The 24,460-nt window shown below is 36.1% G+C and overlaps 1 protein-coding gene across 4 annotated transcripts in view; it reads left to right on the top strand.

Moving 5' to 3' along the window:
• Positions 1-24,460, top strand: part of TBC1D23 (TBC1 domain family member 23) — a 66,714-nt gene that overhangs the window by 24,108 nt on the left and 18,146 nt on the right. For all 4 annotated transcript variants that reach the window (XM_060150674.1, XM_060150676.1, XM_060150675.1 and 1 more), the window contains 11 exons: positions 1,595-1,706; positions 3,258-3,363; positions 4,415-4,619; positions 9,616-9,739; positions 13,197-13,321; positions 13,413-13,459; positions 14,281-14,384; positions 15,740-15,862; positions 16,976-17,068; positions 19,551-19,721; positions 22,571-22,613. In XM_060150674.1, coding sequence (XP_060006657.1) covers positions 1,595-1,706; positions 3,258-3,363; positions 4,415-4,619; positions 9,616-9,739; positions 13,197-13,321; positions 13,413-13,459; positions 14,281-14,384; positions 15,740-15,862; positions 16,976-17,068; positions 19,551-19,721; positions 22,571-22,613 — 1,253 coding nt within the window. The remainder of the gene's footprint in view (positions 1-1,594; positions 1,707-3,257; positions 3,364-4,414; positions 4,620-9,615; positions 9,740-13,196; positions 13,322-13,412; positions 13,460-14,280; positions 14,385-15,739; positions 15,863-16,975; positions 17,069-19,550; positions 19,722-22,570; positions 22,614-24,460) is intronic.

Genomic DNA, 24,460 nt, shown 5'->3' with positions numbered 1-24,460 from the left:
TTAAGAAAGATTCCATTACATTTTCTTTGTGTAATGATTACAAACAATCCTTCGAATTCTAACAGGCTGTCGTGTACATTTTGGCCAAATAGAATAGATAAACCCCAGTCTTTATCAACTATAGACCTTAATTAACTGTCTCAACAGTAGACATGACGTTTCTTTCACTTCCTGGTCCAACACTTTGGTAACCATATAGCAAAAGAACGAAATGTTTCTTGTGTGGTTACTAGTTAGATTCTTAAACATATGAGTTTGTAGTAGCTTGGTTAAGAAATCTTTCAAATTTGATCACGGCTTTTCTGTTGAATTTGAACCCAAGTGATTACATTTTCATTTAATTCCTTTCCCTTAAGGGGGCAACACTTTGGGAAATTTATACAGTTAAACTAACATTCTTGGAATCCTATGAGTAGAGGAAGGGATTTACATTATCTTATTGAGAGAATGTAATGGGAGTAATTTATTTTCCTCAAAAACCACAAAAATGACAAAATCCTGGTTTTCTGATCCTAGTGGGATGCTCTGCCTTTTAGCCTGCTCCAAAGAATTTTAGGAATTGGCTAAGTTAGGGATTTTTATTTGTACAGATTTCTTATGTATTGTATGCTAAAATTGTAAACAATGACTGGAACCTTAGCCTTTGAGAATTCTGAGGGAATTAGCTATTTTAAGTAGTTATTTCCTGGCTAAAAAACAATTCATACCTTTGTGAAAGTTTTTTTTTTAAGTATTATTTTAACCATATACAAATGAAAATAAAATTTATTTCATACTTACTTTTCTCCTTAAACATAGTAGACTAAACATAACTGCTTGATGATTTACTTGATAATTTATTTGATGATGTGGTATTATTTTGCTTTAATATATAATAAATACAGTGATGACGTTAGAGTTTTTTTCGTTCCTCTAACAGTTATTGAATATTCACTGTAAGACAGGTATTGTTCTAGGCATGAGATCTGTATAGTTTTGTATTAGTATTCCCATACCTTGAATTCTTGGCCCAATTTTATGGTTTCTCCTTCTTGCCACCATCTGGCATAATGTTAAGAGCATAAATTCTGGTACCAGACTGTTAAAATTGGAATCCTAGTTCTACTGCTTACTAGTTGTGTGACTATAAGCTATACAACCGCCCTTTGCCTCAGTTTTTATGTCTGTAAGCTAGGGCCAGTGATATAATCTGTTTCATAGGGTTATTGCAAGAATTTAAAGGCATGTGAAATGTTTGAACTGTGCTTGGCACAAAGTTAGTGCTATAGAAAGTTATTAGTCATTATCCCTACTATGAATATTACTATTACTATGACTTCTCAATGCTGTTTGCCCTGTTTCCTGTTTTTAAATTTCTTTAATCTTAGCAAACAGATAACTAAGCTTGCTAGAACTAAGTGTAAAATAAGAATAAATTGACTGTATGAAACCTGAGATTTCCTTTCAAGAAAACAAAATGTAGTGTATGCCTTGGCATTATGTCTAAGAACCTTTCTTTCTTAGACATAACCTTTAATAGGTCATACTTATAAATGAGTACTGAGGAAGGAAAAACAAATAAAATTTATCTTAATAAATGGGACTTGTCTTTCAGGGAAAAAGATCTTGAAGAAGCTTTGGAAGCAGGAGGTTGTGATCTTGAAACTTTGAGAAATATAATTCAAGGGAGACCACTGCCTGCTGATCTGAGGGCTAAAGTTTGGAAGGTAACTAGAAACTGAAACAAATAAAATGTAATGACTTAAGAATAATATTTTAGAATTTTTATTTTCAGTTGTCTTAGTTGCAGAAGTACATGCCACACTTAGAAAATTCATCAAACAGAGCAGCTTACTAAAATGTGTGTTTCTGTAGTGTTTGGTATATTTAATAATTCAGGTTTTGAAAGGCAGTGCTTTCTTTTGTAGCCATTAGAAATGATGTTTATGAAGATTGTTCACTGAAATGGGAAAATGCAACCAATGAGTAAAATAGGATATATAATTGCAGATATGGAATGATCTCAGCTATGTTTTAAAAAAAAAAGGTAGGGAGAAGAAACAGGTCTCTGGGTGTTGGAATTACAGGAGATTGTCCTTTGCTTTATTTTCCGCTTCAGCTGTTCTCTAGTACATGTGTATTATCATTTTTAAATTTTAAATTAAGATTTTTTTTATGATGAAAAAAGAAGTAGTTCCCTTTGTTAAAACGTGTAAGCAAAGGATAAGATAAAAAACCATCTGTTGGGCTTCCCTGGTGGCGCAGTGGTTGAGAGTCCGCCTGCCGATGCAGGGGACACGGGTTCATGCCCCGGTCCTGGAAGATCCCACATGCCGCGGAGCGGCTGGGCCCGTGAGCCATGGCCGTTGAGCCTGCGTGTCCGGAGCCTGTGCTCCGCAACGGGAGAGGCCACAATGGTGAGAGGCCTGCGTACCGCAAAAAAAAAAAAAAAACCATCTGTTATCTACCACTTATACGTAGAACACATAATAATGCCTTGGTGACACATCTTATTTTTTCCACTCTGCACATATATATGTAACAGAAATGGAATTACAACTGTATATAGCATTCTGAATGTTTTGTTATAGAAATTTAAAACACATACAAAAGTAGAGAGACTTGTTAGTGAACCCCCATTTACCCATCACTTAGCTTTAACTGTTACCAACATTTGGCCAGTCTTGTTTGATTAGTATTCTATCCTTTCCTCCTCACCCCGCCCACTGGACTATTTTAAAGCAGATCCTTGGTAGCACACTAAAATATTTTAGTATGAAAGTCTAAAAGATAAAGACTTTTAAAATAACCGTAACACTATTAAATTGAAAAGAATGGTAATTCCTTAATGTGTCCTCACATGGCTGAAGGGACAAGGGAGCTAACTGGGGTTTCTTTTATAAGGGGGCTAATCCCATTCATGAGTGTTCCACCCTCATGTCCTAATCACCTCTCAAAGGCCCTGCCTGTATTTACCAAAACATTGGGGATTAGGTTTCAACATAAATGAATTTGGGTGAGGGGACACAAACATTCAGTCTATAGCATTAATGATGTTTGCTTGAAATAAATTTACATATATAATTATGTAAATATTTTGTGTAATTCATTTTATTCACTGGATTAACATGAAATAGTAAAATTTGCTATAGATACATTACTTTGTAATCTTTGAAGTGTGCATTATTCCTAAATTCAGGCCTCCATTATTATAGCATATTTTCCAAGAATGAGAAATAACATATGAAGCTGTTTGCTTTTTTTAATCTTTCTTCCAGATTGCTCTAAATGTTGCAGGAAAAGGAGATAGTTTGGCATCCTGGGATGGTATTTTAGACCTGCCAGAACAGAACACTATTCACAAAGATTGTCTGGAGTTTATTGGTAAGTTTAATAATTGTTTTCAAACAGTGAAAAAAATTTCAAATAATTTTTGGATGGAGGAGTTGCTCTTTAGTAGAATTAACTTGTTATAATTTGGGATATGTTGAATTTGTAAAGGGCTAATAAATAGCTTTAGAACTTCTTTCTTGAAATTCTTACGAAATAATGTCTAATATTTTAAGAGAGTCTGATTTTTAGTGTTTCTTTCGCATTATGTTTGATTAAACATTAACATACTTATGTTTAATTCTTTAAGTACCTTTACAGTTTTGTGGCAGTTTTAAATTGTTTTTTGGATAATTGAAGATCTGTATGATTGTATACAGTCCTCAGATTTAAGGGGGCTGTGTTCCAAAAGTTTATCTGTAAGTCGTAAGTCATGATCTGTTATAGAAAAAGTATTGTAAATCATGGGTGACTAGGTTTCCAATCACCCCACAAGGTCTTTTGAAGATTAAATTAATTTGGTTTGTATTTTTCTTTTTTAATTCATCTATAGTCCATTGGTCTTTTTGTTTCTTTCTCTGTCACATTTTAGTTAAATTATTGGCTAAATAAGCTTTTATGTGCTAACCTCAACAGAAGCACTATTGCTGATGTGGGCAAAGGAAAGGGAATTTGGTGGTGGAGAATGAATCACTTTCCCTCCCCTTGACAAAGCTATAGTGGCAGCTGCCCATTATGGGGCAGATGATAATCTGTTATTTGGAAAACACTTTTTTGCTTTCCAGGAATGTGGGTTATGCCTACCTTTCCTGCTTCAGATTGTCCATTCTTGTATATATCTATATGTTATATAGATACATATAAGATACATATATATCTATATAACATATATATATAGGTCAAGTATTATTAACTTAGTAAATACTGAATACCTAGTGAATATGAATAAGTATAAGGAAAAATATGCTTTTATGTAGTTCTATTTTGCCCTTGACATACTCTAAATAGAGTAAGGTAGTATTGTATGTTTGTAACCCAGTATTTTGTCCAATAACTGAGCATCTAACAGGCCCTTGGTAACTTTATTTTGACACTTATTTTCTAGACCAGCTTTCAGTGCCCGAAGAGAAGGCAGCAGAATTACTTTTGGATATTGAATCTGTAATTACCTTTTATTGTAAATCACGTAACATTAAATATAGCACGTCCCTTAGCTGGATACATCTACTCAAACCGTTGGTGCATCTTCAACTGCCACGCAGCGATTTATACAACTGCTTTTATGCTATCATGAATAAGTACATTCCCAGGTAAAATATTATTTAGTTATTACACTTTTAAAAATGAATAAAGGTCTAGTTTGTTTTGAACTAAAGTTGTTAGATTTATTTTGATGGTAAAGTAAATGGTTCAAATAATTTTTAAGGTTGTTTGAATCATAATTGTTACTTGACTTTATTTTTGTGGTTATAAACATTTTTTAAAGGATTCTTTAGTTAAGAATTTATGCAATGGAATATTACTCAGCCATGAAAAGGAAAGAAATTGGGTCATTTGTAGAGACGTGGATGGACCTAGAGTCTGTCATACAGAGTGAAGTAAGTCAGAAAGAGAAAAACAAATATCGTATATTAATGCATATATGTGGAATCTAGAAAAATGGTACAGATGAACCTATTTGCAGGGCAGGAATAGAGACGCAGATGTAGAGAACCGGGGGGTAAGGGGGAGTGGGATGAATTGGGAGATTTAGATTGACATATATACACTAACATGTGTAAAATAGGTAGCTAGTGGGAACCTGCTATATAGTACAGGGAGCTCAGCTCAGTGCTTTTAGATTGACGTGTATACATTAACGTGTAAAATAGATAGCTAATGGGAACCTGCTGTATAGCACAGGGAGCTCAGCTTGGTGCTCTGTGATGACCTAGGTGGGTGGGATGGGGGTGGGGTGGGAGGGAGGTCCAAGAGGGAGGGGGTATATGTATACATATAGCTGATTCACTTCGTCATACAGCAGAAGCTAACACAACATTGTAAAGCAATTATACTCCAATTTAAAAAAAAGTAATTTATGCTTCTAGGGTTTATATATGCAGTATAACTCTTCATAGTTTTTTGATTTCTTTACTTATAAAACAGTAACATAGTGTCTAAGTAAAAAGTAAAATTTTTGGAGTGCTGCTACTTTTTTTTTTTTTTTTTTTTTTTTTGTGGTACGCGGCCTCTCACTGTTGTGGCTTCTCCTGTTGCGGAGCACAGGCTCTGGACGTGCAGGCCCAGCAGTCATGGCTCACGGGCCCAGCCGCTCTGCGGCATGTGGGATCTTCCCGGACTGGGGCACAAACCCGTGTCCCCTGCATCGGCAGGCGGACTCTCAACCACTGCGCCACCAGGGAAGCCCTGGAGTGCTGCTACTTTAAATGAGGTGCTGGGGTTACAGCTTGGAATGTAGTCCTAGAAATACAGGCGTTGAACAAGTAATTAGAAGTGCGCTGAGTGTCAGGAAGGTGAAATATAGAGTGCTATGGGAATGTATAATGGGGGTGACCTAACTTGCCCTGGAGGTCAGGGAGGTCACCTCTGGGAACGTGACACTTAAGTTGAGTCTAGACAGATGTGTAGGTCGTTGTGGGGGGCAGGGGAAGGGGGGTGGGTAGTAGCAGGTGTTGCACTTACGAGGCCAGAAAGAATTCTTGTAGTTCTCAGTGCTGTGGATCAGGTAGTCAGGATTTTAGAGCCAAAAGGGACTTTTGACATAATCTAGACCAGTGGTTTGGCTGCACAGTGAACCTTTGATGCACATTGGAATCATTGGGGGGAATTCTTAAAAATTCTGATGCCCATTTACATACCTGACTAATTAAATCCCATCTCTGAGGAGGACATTGGTGCACTGATGTTTGTTTAGGTTTAGAGCTTCTCGCTTGATTGCAGTGTGCAGCTGTTCTGGAGCTTGATAGTTAAGTGACTACCATTTTTTTCTGCTTTACTGTGCGGTAACACACTATATTAGGTGTAGGTCCTTTGTGTATTTTCTCATTTAAACAGTGACCACTGTAAGGTATGTACCTCTGATTTACAGCTGCAGAAACTGAGGCAAAGAAGGACATTAAATGACTTATTCAGGATTACACTTCTGCTTTATGACTGAGTCAGGATTTGAACCTAAGTTTGATTGGACACCTGTGCTTTAACTAATAAGGTTCTCCACCCTCGTTGCTTATTAGAATCAACTGAAGAACTTTTTTTTTTTCTTTTATAGCTTAAAGTATCATTCACATATTACAAAATTCATCCTTTTAGTAGGTACAATTCAGTGGTTTTTAGTATGCTCACAGAGTTGTGCAACCATAGCCACAATCACTTTTAGAATGTTTCTGTCACCCCCAAAGGAAACCCCAATACTCATTAGCAGTCAACTCCGTTTTCCCCTAATACTGTCAGCCCTAGGCAACCACTTATCTTTCTCTATGGATTTGCCTATTCTGGAGAATTTATATAAATGGAATCGTATAATATGTGGTCTTTTATGACTACCTTCTTTCACTTAGTATAGTGTTTTAAGGATTCATCCATATTATGGCATATATCAGTACTTATTTCTTTTTATTGCCAAGTAATATCTCATTGTATGCACAATATAAAATACCACATTTTATTTACTCATGCAACAGTTGCTGGACATTTGGATTGTTTTCACTTTTTAGCTATTATGAATAGTGCATTTGTGAACATTTGTGTACAAGTTTTTATGTGGACATGTATTTCATTTCTTTTGGGTATGTACCTAGGAGTGGAAATGTTGAATCATATGGTAAATCCGTGTTTAACCTTTTGAGAAATTGCCAGATTTTTCTACAACAACATTTTATATTCCCACCAGCAGTGAATGAAGATCCCAGTTTCTTTGCATCCTTGTTAACATTTTTTTTTTAAATTATAGCCAGACTGAGTGTGAAGTGGTGTCTCATTATGGTTTTGATTTGCATTTCCCTGACAGCTAATGATTTTCTGCTTTTTTTTCATGTGCTAAGTGACAATTTGTATATCTTCTTTGGAGAAATGTCTGTTCAGCCAAAGAACTTTTAAAACATACTGGTTCTTGAAGTTTCAACTATAAATAGACTATGTAGAGCCATGTAGGGGTTTTTTTGTTTTTGTTTTAACTCCCAGGTGACTCTAGTGTACTCCAGAGTGGAGAACCTCTGTGCTACCTGGAAGCGATAGTGCTTCATGTTAGGAAAACAGACCCAGAGATGCCAGAATACAGGGCTAAGGTCATGGTAAAGCTGAAACTGGAATTCATATTTGGGAGTCTTCTGTTATACTAAGTCTCTCAACTGCTTATATTCTACCACCTCTCAGTGTAACAGAGCTCGTAATAGCAAGGGACATGATATTCCAGCTTTCTCTCTACAGAATGTTGGTGGTGGTAGTTACTAATAGAGGGATTGGGGTTTACATTGAGCTGTGTAACATACCGTCTTGTCAGGTTCCCCAGTTACTGTTTCCATGAGTTCCACATGTAACACAATACTCCAGGGTCAGTGTTAATACCCCTGCATAGGGCCCAGCCCCACAAAATGCTGCTAGAACAACTCCACTATAATGTATCTTCTTATTACAGATTCAGATATAACATAGGTAGAATTCTATCAAGCACAGTGCTTTGCAGTGGAGAGTAACTTTGTAATACACAGCTATTAAATGAATAGATGCTGTTGCAATGGCTGACTCTCTGAGATGTTCCACTTTTTCTGAGGCAAACTAGGCAATTGTCCTTACAACGTATGTCCCTACTCTGCTTACAACCTGTGTTTATGTGTTTTGTTTTAGCAGTCTATTGCCTTGCATACTTAGAGTGGGGAAAGTATTCAGATTAAGGAGGAGGTAATCTTGCCAATATGAATCCACTTCTGTCTTTGGGCATCTGAATTACCAATTTAGGGCTTTTTCTACAAAACTTCCCTGTTATCTGCAGTATTAGAAAATGGTAGATAGAGGGTCATACCAAATCCTGGCATTGACCTTAGAGCTTAGTTTTGTAGAAATTATTTTTCATTATTCCCGTTGGAATAGCACTTTGAAACATTCCTTATCAATGCTTTTATGTTAAAACTGACATTCATTTCATTAACTTTTTTGCATGAAGCCTTTTACCTTGTTTCAGTGTTTTTTTTTCTTTGGCCATGCCCTGCAGCATGCAGGATCCTAGTTCCCCAACCAGGGATCAAACCCCCGCCCCTTGCAGTGGAAGCGTGGAGTTCCAACCACTAGACTGCCAGGGAAGTCCTTCAGCTTTTTTATAGTTTGCTTTTTTTAGACTGTACATCTACCAAAGTACCACTTGTTGAAATATTAAATTACATATGTGGAAGGGTAGTATGCATAATGGTTTAATGCCCAGTTTCTGTGTACAAGTCTTAGTTCCATCACTTCTTAGCTACATGACCTTGGGTGGGCTGCTTGACCGCAGCTAAGCCTCATTTTTCTCATCTGTAAAGTGAAGATGATAATAGTGTCTTTCATAGTTGCCTGTAAAGATAAAATGAGGTAACTTTGTAAAGTGTCTATTATAGTGTCTGGCACATGGTATTTCCTCAATAAATACTGACTTTTATTATGATGGCCTGTGCTTTGAGCTGTTTAAATTTTTAATGATTTATGAGACATAGGGGAACAAGGTAAGAAGTAGTACAGTTACTCAATAAGGTCAGTGTTTGGCACCTCCCAGGATTCACTCTGAGCACCTGATACCCAGGCCACTTCAACAGCTTCTAAGGCTCTGGGTCCACTATTTTGGAATGTTCATCTGTGGCCATTTCAGACTTGTACCTTTGCTGAAGGATTCCTAATTGAGTACATTAACTGTGGAGCTAACCTGAAGCCTTTCTAGGAGTTTCTTCTTATTTGGCAGGGAAGAAGGGAGCTGGACTTCCTCAGGACTCTCCAGATATCCTTTTGGGATCCAAAACTTATCAAAACAACCTAAGTGGTCCCACTGTTTTCATTGGTCCTTGTAGTCCTTTCTCCTGAGTGCTGCCTGGGTTCACCTGGAAAGACTCTGCCTAGAGTTGGCTGTAGACCTGATGTTTCTACAGACTTCTTTCAGGTCAGGTATATCAGGTGTTAGCAAGAGAGGTCTGCCCGGTTGTATCAGGCAGGCTTGCTGTTGTCAGTGCTGTGGTGTTCAGATGTTCTGTGGTAGGGAGGGGAGGTGGGTATTGCAGGAGGATCGGTTACTGACATGATCATTTCTGACCTATTAATGCAAGAAACTTTGCTGCTTTTGTTTTTTAGGGATTGTTCTCTGAAGGGGAGACCATTTCATCTTTTCCGATTACTCATCCAGTACCATGAGCCAGAGCTTTGTTCTTTTCTTGATACAAAGAAAATTACTCCAGACTCCTATGCACTCAACTGGGTAATAAAGTGAAAGTAGGAACACTTAATGAAAAATAGCTTTCTATAAAACTATAGTTAGGTGTTTTTTTTCCCCCCAAGGAAGAGAAAGAAAAGCACTAAATTATAGACTATTACTATTTAAACCAAAGGAGTAAAATTATTGGCACTTCAAAAATGATTTTTTTTTTTGCTCTTCACTTACATTAGTTTAAATTATTTAATATGAAGTTTAGCCTTTTGTTGTTTTACAAATATATGTAAATATATGTGATATATTTACTTATGTATAATATATATATGTAATATATATAAATATATGATCTGTATCAGTTCACTTTAAAACTATGATTAAATTGTTGATAGTATGTATAAGAATTGATATCCAATGACAAGGAAAATAACAAGATTATCAAATGATTAATATAAAAGAATATAAAGTACATCTCAGGGACTTTCCTTGTGGCGCAGTGGTTAAGAATCCGCCTGCCAATGCAGGGGACACGGGTTTGAGCCTTGGGCTGGGAAGATCCCACATGCCGCAGAGCAACTAAGCCCGTGTGCCACAACTACTGAGCCTGCGCTCTACAGCCTGCGAGGCACAACTGCTGATCCCACGCACCACAACTACTGAAGCCCACATGCCCTAGAGCCTGTGCTCCATGACAAAAGAATCCACTGCAATCAGAAGGTTGCGCACTGCAACAAAGAGTAGCCCCCGCTTGCTGCAACTAGGAAAAGTCCGCACGCAGCAATGAAGACCCAACGCAGCCAAAAAATAAATTAATAAATTTAAAAAATTTTAATAAAAGTACATCTCAGTACTCTGTCATTCTATATTTGTATTTTTATTTTTTTAAATTTTATTTATTTTTGGCTGCGTTGGGTCTTCATTGCTGCGCATGGGCTTTCTCTAGTTGCGGTGAGCGGGGGCTACTCTTTGTTGTGGTGTGCGGGCTTCTCATTGTGCTGGCTTCTCTTATTGTAGAGCACTGGCTCTAGGCGCACGGGCTTCAGTAGTTGCGGTGCGTGGGCTCAGTAGTTGTGGCTCGCGGGCTTAGCTGCTCTGCGGCATGTGGGATCTTCCTGGACCATAGCTCAAACCCGTGTCCCCTGCATTGGCAGGTGGATTCTTAACCACTGTGCCACCAGGCAAGCCCTATATTTGTATTTTTAAATGGGAAGTTCTGTTATTTCTAGGTCAGTGGTTCTCAAACCTTTTGGTCTCAGGACCTCTTACACTCAACATTTATTGAGGGGCCACAATTTATGTGGATTATGTTGGTTAGAAATTAAGAAATTTTAACCATTTATTAATTCATTTAGAAGTAGCGATAAATCCAATGCATGTTAACATAAATAGCCTATTTTTAAATGAAAATTAACTATTTTCCAAAAAGAAAATCAGAATAGTGACATTTTTTAATATTTTTGCAAATCTCAATATTTGGTTAGGGCACAGGCAGGTACGTTCTCATATCTTCTTCTCTATTGAATCTGTGATGATACCATATTTCATGTAGCCTTTGGAAAATTCTGTTGTTCATTTGTGAGAGAATGAATATGAAAAAGGCAAAATCTAAGTATTATTATGAAAATAGCTTTGACATCACAAATACCCTGTAAATACTCTTGGGGACTTCCAGGGCTCCTCAGACCATACTTTGAGAACTGCTCTTCTAGGGTAACTTGAAGATCTTTCTAAAACAGTGATTGGGTTCTAGAAGAATATACATATATTCAAAATTTTTAATGTATTCCTTGATCATGTCTTACCTAGCTTTTCTTCAGGAAGGATTCCATTTCTGCCACTTATTAACCATGTGATTTAATACACTTAGCCTCTGAGCTTCGATTTCTTCATCTGTAAAATGGAACTAATAATAGTACCTATCTCAGAACATGATGAGATGAATAATGAGGAAATGGTGACTAGAGAATCGCAACTGGTTTCAGCTCTGGCATACTAAATCTCACACTGCAGCAGCCTATTCTTTCATTCCTTCTCGGCTGCAGTCTTCTCACTTTGAGTAAAAATAATAAAATTGTAGTTTCTCTGAGATTCATATGTTGCTATTAAATCTACTTATTTGTGTTGAAGTAAGAAACATTCTTTTAAGCATTCTGGTATGTTAATAGGGATCTCTCTTGTCACATTATGCCTGGTAAATGCCATTTCTGTGACCAGAACTCTGAAACTACCAGTTTCACTTTGTCAATGCCCCAAGTAGTTCATTCTTGCTACTAGTATCATGTCTATGGGATGGAGTCTTTTTTTTTTTTTTTTAAATCATGAGATGAAACAAAATGAATTCCTAAACTTTGAGAACTCATAACTGTGAATGATGCAATGGTAGCTTTAGTTTAGCTAACTGAATTTAATGAAGACCATATCTTGCTATTCTGTTTGTATTTGCATCTTCTGTATTTGTAATAGTAATTTTTAAACAGTTACAGAAAGCATTCGAAGCATTATGTACTTTAAAAGCTTTGAGGTCAGCTGTAATAGCAGTTACATCAGCTGTGGAGTGTCAGGCTTTTTCTAGCCCAAACATCACCATTTACTAGCTCTGTGATGTTAGGAAGGTTATTTAATAGACGTCTGTTTTCTTACCTATAATATGGGGAGGAAAATGTCTATTTTGAAGGACTGTTGTGAGAATATTTAGAATAAGAGATATATAATAAAAGATATGTGGCAGTAATTTAGTACCTGGCACAAAATATTCACTAAATGTATTTGTTCTCATTAGCTCCCTTTAGCCTTTAAGACTGTTTGAAATTTAACTTCTAGATGGAATTGTTTCTGTATCTAATAAAAATGGAATAATCTAAAAATATCACTGAATTTATGCAATTTAAAACACAGTTGGGCTCTAGAGGAACTTACACATTAACAATTCTTTTATTTGAAGTAGAAAACCATAGAGCTCCTGAAACATTTTGAGGGACGTGAATGTTGTCTCATCTGTTTCAAATGATGTACAAGTAAGATTGGGGAACAATTTGCCTTTAAATTGTCCTTACAGTTTCATTTGGTGCTCTTAACTCAAATTACCATGCTTGATCCTCACAATTACCTTGCAAGTTAAGTACTTATAATAGTTACCCTCACAGAGCTCGTGGGGTTATTATGCTGTGGCAGATATGTGCTAGTTACTGTATATATGTGCTAGTTACTGTATATACTCTAGGTTAGAGGATGGGTAGTAGTATTCCTTTTTTTTTTTTTAAAACAGAAGTAGAAATGGAAGCTCTAGAGGTTAAGTGACATACCCTAAGTTATACAGCTAGTAAGTGGCTTCATTGTGCCTTGAATCCACATGTTCTGCCTTTGGATTACATAGAGTAAAGTTAAGGTACAAGTTAAATATCAGGTACAGACAGTTTGATATAGTGTTACGCATTTGCCTGAATACTTTTAAAAGAACAAGTCGTTGCCAGTGGTTTATATCTCTCATTTCATTTCCCGATTACAGCTTGGAAGTCTTTTTTCCTGTTACTGTTCCATTGAAGTCACTCAGGCAATATGGGATGGATATCTACAACAAGCAGATCCATTTTTTATTTATTTCTTAATGTTAATAATCCTTGTTAATGCAAAGTAAGTATTAAGTTGACTAGAGTTTTTCCTCTCTGTTCTCAGGGTGCTCTGTTGATATTTAACTCAAATTCATTTGATTCTCTTTTTACAGAGAAGTCATTTTAGCACAGGAGTCTAACAGCAAAGAAGAAGTTATCCGTAAGTATTATTTAATGTGGAGAAAACATTTCAAGTCAGTTTTCTGAAACTCGGTTTCCTCATGTATAAATTTAGAATACTCTAGAAGAGCTCTGAGGTTCCATTCAACTCTTACACACTCTCCACGTACAGACCTTAAAGACTGTTGCCCCTGATTTGCCACCCTTATTCATTCCTTCTATGTATTTTTCACTCTTTCAATTCTTTTCCATATACTCTTTCTTTGGTTTCATTGTTCAGATAAACTGCCCTCCTCTCACTCTCCCCTTCCTTCTTCCTTAATTTGCCTTTGAATACTCAGCTCTTACAAGTGTATCCGTTGTTGAAGTCTTGGTTCTTCGTTTGGGTCCTTCCCCACTCTAGCTCCCACACAGATTTAGTTACTTGCTCTCTATAGTGCCTGGCACTTTGTACTGTGTGTGTTACGGTGTTTGTCTCACTATGTTATAATGATTTATCGTCACATTTCTCAAACCAGACAAAGTTCCTTAAGTCAGGAACCATTTCTTGGTCATTTTTTATTTCCAGGGACCCTGACATTTATTATGTGTTCATTGAATAAATCACACTATTCCAATCGAGGCTAATGAATTTGATTTGATTGCCAGATACCATCATTCACTAAGAGCAGAACTGTATTAACAGTTTCAGTTCCTTTGGGGAAAATCCACTTCTCAAGCAGTTTTCAGTGCATCACTGTTGAGATTCCATTTATATAGTTCAAATGTTGAAGATAAACCAACTTTGATATGTAAATAATGTTCATTACTGTATTTTTCACAAAAAACCTTTTTAATATTATATTTGTAATCATATTTCAGAGTTCTTGGAAAATACTCCATCCAGTTTGAATCTAGAAGATATAGAAGACCTTTTCTCTCTGGCTCAGTATTATTGCAGTAAAACACCAGCTTCATTTAGGAAGGTATCAGACAAGAAATCACCTACTTCAGTATTTCACATTTTGTGCATTGTTTTATGTTTATGTTGTATCCACTTCAGTTAAAATACTCTAGGTTGTCCTTCTTTTCTTTTTATGTGTTACAGTTTTGTGTGATTTTTTTCACTGTAAATACTCTCCCTAACGGAGGAACAGACATTAAAAAAGATACTATACAAATATTCTAGGAACCATTTCACCTCTACTCTGATTATTATTTCTGATCATGAGACTATTGACTATAAGGTACTTCTTAAATTAATGCTTCCTTGATGTTAAAAAATATAAATATTACAAAAATCTGATGGAGGATATATAATTATGCCTTCTTTATCTGGAGTTTAGCTTTGCACAACTTTAATGCTGCTGAGCTGTCTTTTAAACAGAAAAGGGTCACTTAGCTCCATAGAGACCTAGAACCTTTCTCAGATCAGACAAGTGCTTTCAAGAGAAAGGACACCAGATTAGAAGCCCAAGTGCTGTGAGCTCCTAGAAAGTAAAACTCTAAGAAGCAAAAGCTAGTAACGGGGAGGCACAGGAGTACCATTTATAAACAATTTGTGACCTCAGGTGCTCATGAGAGCATTATTGTTTTTTTTGGTTTTTTTTAAGGCATTCTAGCATCATAATTGCTAGTTGGAAGTTATCGTGTCACTGAAACATTAAGATGAGATTAAATTATGTTCAATATAGTGTGTTCAGGAGGCAGACAAGGGAAACCTTGTAAGAACATTTCCCTCAAAACTAATTAATTACAAAAGAAATTTATTTCTAGGGACTAGTTTCAGCTATTTTAATAATTGCCTTATGTAGAACACCTCATTTCCCAACAGTGTTGACTAAGTTAGGTGGTGGGGTAGTGGTTATGATACTGGATGAAAAAGAAGTCTTATCCTTTTCTTTCCAGTCTTTTAAGAGAATAGCTTTTATTCTTCAGACATAAATAATCTGCACTAGCAGTTGCTAATTAGAGCAGGTTTTAGCAGCATACTACACAATTTATGCCATGTTTTTGTTTTCATTTTATTAAAATATAAAAAGTTGTGAGTAACCATTTAAAAATTTACTATTTAAATATAGGTGATAATATAGAAAATAGCTGTGTAGAATGTGTTATTTTTTCTTAGTCTTTCATTTTGTGTGAAATCTAATGGGGACTTTGTATGCAGACTTTTTGTAGCTTTTAGCCTGTAAGATATGAGAGGATATGTTAAATCACATGACTCAAAGATGTTATGTAATTATTTTACCTTTTGTCTTGGTCTGTTGAGAATAGTTTTAGGAAGAAAGTTTGATTTTATTTTTTCTGCATAATGTTTCAAAACTTCCTCTTCACACAGGATAATCACCATCTCTTTGGTAGTACTTTGTTGGGAATTAAGGATGATGATGCAGATTTGAGTCAGGCACTTTGTCTGGCCATCTCCGTGTCAGAGATCCTTCAAGCAAATCAGCTTCAAGGGGTAAGTAAAAAAAAACCCCACTGTTTATCAGAAGACTATCCCCTTTAAATGCAAGGAATCAACATTTCCTCCCTGTTTGTTGATTCTCACAAAATTAATTTACTATAACAATGTAGTTGTTTTGCTTTTTTTGAATGATTAATGTGGTAAATCTTCTGTCCATATGCTCATTTTTAAACTGCCAGCTTGCGTGTTATTTTACTTGTCAACAACTAATTAATTTTGACACCAATTTTTGTAAATTGCCAAATCTTTTTTCACATTTTAGCAAAGCAACTGAATGTTATATAAAGTACTTAAAAGGGTGGATTTAGCATTTAACAGTTAAATTTTGGATACTTATACAGCTAATTGAATTACATGGTTTAATGCCAAAGGCATGTTACAAAGGAGAATTGAGGATATACCATGGTTTTCTGTCTGTTGCTGTCTTCATGAAAATCTTTTTGCTAACAGTGCAACAGTTAACCGTGTGTTTGGAAGGTGGGATGTATTTCGAAGATGGAGAGAAGAGGAACGGACATGGAAAGACAGGCCTTTTACAGTAGATCTTTTTAAAACAAGCATTTCACATATTTTTCTTATTAGAACTATTACTTAAAAACAAATCAGAGCATGTAATCTAGTTTAAAGAGACCCATGTGAACTTCTTCAGTTCAGACTGGCACTGGAGAACCTCCTCTCACCCCCAAAAGACATTTATTTAATCCTTATGTGAATTGCATTGTTGATAAGTGTGTGGGCTTATTTTCAGAAACAGGAATTGTATCTACATCTGTGTTTATAACTACATGGTGTTTTTAAAAGTGTTTAACATAATAGACATTAAATTAATAAATTCCAGTATAATTAGTTTTATAGCTCAAACTAACATTCTTCTGCTACATATTTTAAGACTTTCTAGTCAAGAACAGTATATACAGAGTATTTTAACTACTTAAAATGACTAAAACTATTTAAGATCTTGAGGTTATTTTCTTGAGTCTGTATGGGTCCTCCTATGTGAGATCCATTTCTAATCTGTTTCCCCTTCTTTGGTTAATTGTTAATATTATATTGTGTAAAATGTGACCCTCATGGCAAGTTTTATTTTGTCAAATGTTTCCCTTTTAGGAAGGAGTCCGGTTCTTTGTGGTGGATTGCCGTCCTGCAGAACAGTATAATGCTGGGCATTTATCAACTGCTTTCCACTTAGATTCAGATCTGGTTAGTATAAATGCTGATTAAAAATTTTTAAAAAGTAAGAGAAGAAATGGATTTCTTTTCTTTAGCCCATAAATAAATACACATGTACCAGATTGGGGATGTTTTTCTTTCTGCTTAAGGAGGGAGTCTCTGCCCTTATAAGTGTTGCCTCAGGTTTCGTTTTCACCTAGGACACCCTTTTGGCATCATAAAGGGTAGATGAAAGCACTGTTAACTATGGCTTACTGTTGCTTACCATTGTTATGTCAGTAAATTCTAAACTTCTTACTGTGAGCTACCTGATGTAGCACTCAGCATAGTGTCTTGCACTTAGTAAGTACTCTGTGAATATTAGCTCTTCTTATGATTGGGTAATTAGTCTATAAGCCTTTTTTTCCATCATGAGTACTTATGCATATAATAAAGTAATATTTAATAAGGGTGGTATCAGGTGTATAGGGGCTCAGTTGTTCAAATTGCTGTCCTAGGGTCACTTGAATTGAAGGACTAGATGAAGTAGATAATTAAATATTGTCAGAGATGCTTAGAGCATTTGGTAGGACTGGGACTGACATCATTTAAGCCCTTCTGGGGTTATTAGAGCCTCAGGGATGGAGAAGACAGAAAGAGGAATAACTTCTTTTGCTGACTATTCTATCTGCCCTTCTTCCCAACTTGTCTGAAAAAGTTGACACTGAAGCTGAAAGGGCATGTTGAAAGGTCTAGGTGGTATCAAGAGGAAACTCATGGAAAATGGAGGTGAAACAACCCAGAGAGTTTGGGGTGCTATAGGTGAAGAAGGCAGTCCTAGCTTGTTTGCATCCTAAAAGTGAACTCTGTGCCTTTCTCTTCCTTGATTCATCTAGGAAGACCTAAATGGTCCTTCTTTTATGCTTATTTTTAAAATTTATTCATCATTAATAATTTGATTATTCTTAAAAAACTCAAAGGATGTCTCCAGAGTTGACAATTACTCTCAGTTTGTTTAATCATCCAGACCTTTAATATGTATTTATATATTTCTTATTCACTTTTTTTTTTCCACTTGATTTTTCACTTAACAGTTCACTCGCATTTTCACTTAACAGTTTTTTGGAGATCTTTTCATTTCAGTACATTGTTTTTAATGGCTGTATAGTGGTCCATGGTACAGATATACCGTAATTTATTGCCTGATTGATGTACATCTAGAATGTTTTCAGTTTTCTTGTAATAAAACAATGCTATAGTTAACATCCGTATATATATTTTGTGGACTTGTGCAAATATTTCTGTAAAATAGACCCCTACAAGTAAAATTTTGGGGTTGAGAGTTGTGGGCATATACAACATTACTAGAATCTGCCGTATTGCCCTTTAGAAAGGCTGAATCAACTGATACTTTACAACTGTAAGTGAAAATGATTGTTTCATACCATCAGCATTATTGGACATTACCAATTTTTTATTTTACAAGAATGATGGTCATTCTTGTTATTACTAGTGATGTTGTGCATCTTTTTTCAAGTGTGCTGTTAATTTGTATTTTTTTTATCAATGCAAATTGCTTTTCTATGGTTTGTCCATTTTTCTATTGGATTTTCACTGTGCTTTTTTTTTTTTTTTTTTGCGGTACACGGGCCTCTCACTGTTGTGGCCTCTCCTGCTGTGGGGCACAGGCTCCGGACGCGCAGGCTCAACAGCCATGGCTCACGGGCCCAGCTGCTCCGCGGCATGTGGGATCTTCCCAGACCGGGGCACAAACCCGTGTCCCCTGCATCGGCAGGCGGACTCTCAATCACTGCGCCACCACTGTGGAAGCCCCACTGTGCTTTTTATGAACAGTTTTTTGAACAAATTTTTGTATTTATTGGCATACTTGTTTTCTTGAGGGTAGGAAATCAATTTTTTCATCCTCGTATCTCTAGTATCTAGAGTAGTGCTGATGAATAAATGGCTTCTACTATTTCTGACTGTCCTCTAAGAAATTCATGGTTTGCCATGTAAGTGGAAACTAAAAAATATAACTTGTTTCAATGTATTGTTTTTGTCAGGGACCCTTCCACTCAGTGTTAAACGTTTCTTGTCATGATACCTAAAGACACTGAAGCTTAGAAAACAAACAGCAAAAACAATTTTTTTTGTCTAGTAAAGTATTTTCTTTGCATAATTTAATCTTTCTGTGAATTTTCAACTTTTGTTTTCTGATGTATTATAGGTACATTTATACACATTTCTTTTATCCCAGGGATTTTATTTATAAGAGCCTTTGTTTGGGGAATTCCCTGGTAGTCCAGTGGTTAAGACTCTGCACTTTCATTGTTGAGGGCCTGGGTTTGATCCCTGGCGGGGGAACTAAGATCCCACAAACTGTGTGGCGTGACCAAAACAAACAAAAAAAGGCTTTATTTTCATGGTGGCAATGTAAATATTGTTTTTTTTTCCCACCCTGGGAAAATATTTTGTTTTGCAAATGTATAAGAAACACAGGCTTGCCACATTAAAAAAATTTTTAATTGTCTAGATGCTCCAGAATCCGTCTGAGTTTGCACAGTCAGTAAAATCCCTGCTGGAAGCACAGAAGCAGTCCATTGAGTCTGGCTCCATTGCTGGTGGGGAGCACCTCTGTTTCATGGGCAGTGGCAGAGAGGAAGAAGACATGTATATGAACATGGTCCTGGCACACTTTTTACAGGTATGCCGACAGATTATTTCAGTTTTCCTTGGTTACTGCTATCACCTTTAAGAAATTCTCCTAGGTAATTTTGTGCTGTTGTCTACCTTGTCAAATTTATCTGTTTTTTTTTTTTTAACACTTTATTGGTTTTGTGTCTTGCCAACAAAGGTCTTCTCCCCCAGATTTTTCTTGCGTGCTTATGTGTTATACTTTTATGTTTAAATCTTGGCCCATCTGGAATTATTTTTGTGTAAGAAGTGAGGTAGGAATCAAAAAAAATTTTTTCCCCAAATAGCTAACCAGTTGTGCTGTCAATATGAAATACTACCTCTTTAATATACTGAATTCCTCAATGAATCAGGGTCTATTGCTGGATTATTCTTTTGCATTTTTCTCTGTGCCTATTCATGCCTCAACCTTTTACAGTTGCTGTATAATTCATTTTAATATCTTCACTTTGAAATTGAATAAATGTACATGTATATATATTCATGACACTTAGCCACCTTTCCTTTTTGTGTTTAAATGTTGTCTTCAGCACGACTAATTTGTATCAGCGATTTTATGCAACCTGTCCCCTCTACCTTTTCTACAAAGCCTCACTCAGTGATGGCTCTTTCTTTATAAAAATGGTTGTTTATTAGGTATTCTTTGGTAGTTTATACATTAAAGTCCTCATTTTGTGTGGCCCTGAACTATGGAATCAGGAAGACAATAGGAATGCTATTACACAAGCCACTCAATTTACATCCACTTTACTGGGAATCTGGTTTGAGAAAATTAGTCTAAAGCAGGGGTCCCCAACTCCTGGGCAATGGACGGGTACCAGTCGGTGGCCTGTTAGGAACTGCGCCGCAGAGCAGGAGGTGAGCAGTGGGCAAGCCCGTGAAGCTTCATCTGTATTTACAGCCGCTCCCCATCGCTCCCATTACCGCCTGAGCTCCACCTCCTGTCAGATCAGCAGTAGCATTACATTCTCATAAGAGCACAAACCCTACTGTGAACTGCGCATGCGAGGGATCTAGGTTGCGTGCTCCTTATGAGAATCTAATGCCTGGTGATCTGAGGTGGAGCTGAGGCGGTCCCACCATCCCCAGATTGGGTCCATCTTGTTGCAGGAAAAGAAGCTCAGGGCTCCCACTAATTCTGCATTATGGTGAGTTGTATCATTATTTCATTATATAGTACAAAGTAATAATAATAGAAATAAAGTGCACAATGAATATAATGTGCTTGAGTCATTCTGAAATCATCCCCCACCCCACCCCCCATCCGTGGAAAAATTGTCTTCCACAAAACTGGTCCCAAGAAAGACTGGGAACCGCTGGTCTAAAGGACAGTCCTTGAAAGACAAAATCAGAGAAGGAGCAAGGTATTTGGGAGAGGGATTATAAGGTAAAAAAAGTTATACTTTACTGGGGGAAAGATTTTAGAAGTTTATACAGAATAACAAAAATAGGTTCTCAAACTCATTTTACTTATAAATTTAATTGACCTATTCTAAAAATGGCCTGGTATAGGCTGTATATTATGAAGGGTGTCAGATGGCAAGAATTTGGAATATTGTGGACTTCTATTAATAATTCGAGCTCTTAATGTGGTTTTAGAAATCCCACCCCCCCCAGTTTTTATTGTGGAAAATTTCAAACAAATCCACAAGTAGGGAGAATTGAACTCTATAAATTCTTTGTAAAGACATAACCACATTATCACTCTTACACTTTATTATAAAAAAAAGTAACGAGTGTTCAAGTTCCCTTGGTTTTCTCAGGATCTAAAACAAGACATTGCACTCTGGTTGGTATCTTTTAAGTCTCTTTTAATTTATAGGTTCCCTTTCCTAATTTTTTTCCTTGTACATATTTGTTTGGAAAAACTGGTTACTTTGTCTTATATTTTCCCACAATCTGGATTTTGCAGATTGCATTCACACGGTGTTGTTTATCAGGTTCTATCCCTGGTATTTCCTGTAAACTGGTAATTAGACCTAGGGACTTGTTAGATTACTTTTGGGGGTGGGAGGGATAGGAAGTCTTGGGTATTGTGTACTTCCTCAGGAGGTAAATACTGCCCAGATATCTTTCTTTTTTGTGTCTTTGTTTGTTTATCATTGCTTAGATTCATTAATTTTTAGTAGTTTGTAAAATGTTAACGTTCTGTCATTTCTTCATAATTAGCTGTAGTATTTGCTTTTGTATTTCCTTTTTATAAAAGACCCAAAATATTTTGGCAAGCTTTTAAAAACCATTCTAGTAACATCCGAAAATACAGTGTAACTGATTTTGGTTTGACTCTGTATCGCACTATTGGGACTATAATACAAGTAAAATCACAGTCTCATTAGTAGCCATGAAGTTGTCCACTTCTTCCCACTCAAGCACCAGACCTTATAGTACACACGATAAATGTATGTACTTCTCTGTGCCAAAGTCCAAAATGTCAAAGAAGAAATTCAGAAATTTAGTATATAACCTTATATTACATTTGTCAATGCTTATAAAACTATCAGAAGTTTTATAGAATTTTTTAAAAATTTATTTATTTAATTATTTTATTTTTGACTGCGTTGGGTCTTGGTTGCTGCACGCAGGTTTTCTCTAGTTGCAGTGAGTGGGGGCTACTCTTCGTTGCGGTTCGCGGGCTTCTCATTGTGGTGGCTTCTCTTGTTGCAGAGCACGGGCTCTAGAGCGCAGACTCAGTAGTTGTGGCACACGGACTTCGTTGCTCTGTGGCATGGACCAGGGCATGGAACCCATGCCCCCTGCATTGGCAGGTGGATTCTTAACCACTGAGCTGCCAGGGAAGCCCCCAGAAGTTTTAATTAAATTGCATTTGGGAATAATTTTAAATTTTATTTTCCATTTCAGAAAAACAAAGAATATGTGAGCATTGCCAGTGGAGGATTTATGGGTAAGGTTTTAATTTATTAATCCCTTTGTCCCTACTTTTCAGAGGAAATTATACTATCACTGGAGCTGATTTAGAATGACCAAATTAGTTAATGGGTACACTTTCTCTTCAGTCATTCACTATTTTCAGAAAAGGCAAGGCCAGCAGGACATATAGATAAAGACAAACACAATAGACAATTGCAATGAGTGAATATATAGTGGAAGACTGTTGAAGTGGATGTGTATTAATTAGCTTATATTTGTAGAAAATGTTTTTGTAAAGATGGGTGAAAAACTGCCCCACATGATTTGTTTCTGTGGAGAAGGAAGGATAGATAGGACTGGGAAACAAGAGTAGGAGGAATAATTTTCACTGTATACTCTTTGTGCTATTTGCTTTTTTCTTTGTTCTGTTTTCATTTTAGTTTTGAACTACATGAGAGTATTAGCTGCTGAAAAAATGTTGACTGAATAGAATAAAACAAATAAGTTGATATTTTCAAGTCTGCAGATAATATCTGGTAATTCAGGATAGTAAAATGACAGAATCCCTACCAGCAAATATTTGAGAATATATGAAGGAGTAGGTCAGGGTAGTAAGGTTAAAAAAAGACTATCTTTTTTTTTTTCTTTTTTTTTTTTTTTACAATTATGTTATTTAAGGGTACAGATTTACAACTAGTAGATAAATAAGTCCTGGAGTACTAAGGCACAGTATACTAATGCACAGTATAGTGAATATAGACAATATTGTATTATAATCACCAAACTTGCAGAGACTAGATCTTAATTATTCCCACCACAAAAAAGAAATGGTAATTGTGTGACATGATAGAGGTGCAGCTGTTGCTACAGTGTAAGTCATATTACAGTATATAAATGTATCAAATCAACATTTTGTATACCTTAAACTTACACAGTGTTATATGTCAAATATATTTCAATTAAAAGATAAGGCGCCTTTCATTAGGAAAAGAGATATAAAAATATTGAACTATAATTACTAGGAAAATTAATGATAAAATCAAATTAATATTTGTTGGAGGCAATAGAATCCTGAGTTTGAATCATAAGAGTCTTATAAGGATTAAGTTCTGGCTTAATATGATTTTCTTATGTTATGACTTAGACATTTTGATAGGTTAGGGTCTATTTCTTCTTGGTCTTTGTTGATATTAGCAAGAATTATTTCTCCTGTATATCATGGCCTGATAACTAACTACCCTTGAAGCTCATACCCAAAGTGATTTAACAAAAGGTCTTATTTAAATAAGTACTAGTGTTAAGCAAGTATTGGCCTAAGGCCCAGTGTTATTTATTGGAAGTTCTGACAACATGATACAAAACGTCGTGATACAAGACACTTTTGAGAGTCTGAAAAGTATTCTTTTATAGCACAGATATCCTAGGTTTTAGGAACTTTTTTCTAAACTATGAATTATTTCTTTTCCAAGAATAATCTCTCTTTCCATAGCACTTAATGCCTAAGACTGCTTCTTTATTATGGGAAGGATTAACTGATGTCTCCTTATGGTAAACAAAAGCCACCGTAGGCTTTCTATTAATCTTTTATGTCATAAAACCATTGCTAAGATTATTTATTAATACTTTAAGGATTACCTTCCAAAGAGGAAAACATCAAGCCTATATATATAGTTACTGTTACCCTTAGGGTCAATTAAGAAAAGTTATATGTGTATAGAGAGAGGGCTTTAGAAGGAAGAGGAAAAGGAAGGCTCTCTGTAGCCTGGGGTCTTTTAGTACTTTACAGAGGTGCTGAAAGAAATACCTGTGATTATGCCCTTGGATCCTTTTCATTCAGCTATGACATGTTTATTGTACTTCTCTGGTATTGAATCTTTCCAA

This window comes from Lagenorhynchus albirostris, chromosome 5 (genome assembly GCF_949774975.1).
Source record: "Lagenorhynchus albirostris chromosome 5, mLagAlb1.1, whole genome shotgun sequence".
Taxonomy (NCBI): Eukaryota; Metazoa; Chordata; class Mammalia; order Artiodactyla; family Delphinidae; genus Lagenorhynchus; species Lagenorhynchus albirostris.
Note: the sequence above shows the minus strand (reverse complement) of the source record. Positions and strands in the feature narration are given on the sequence as shown.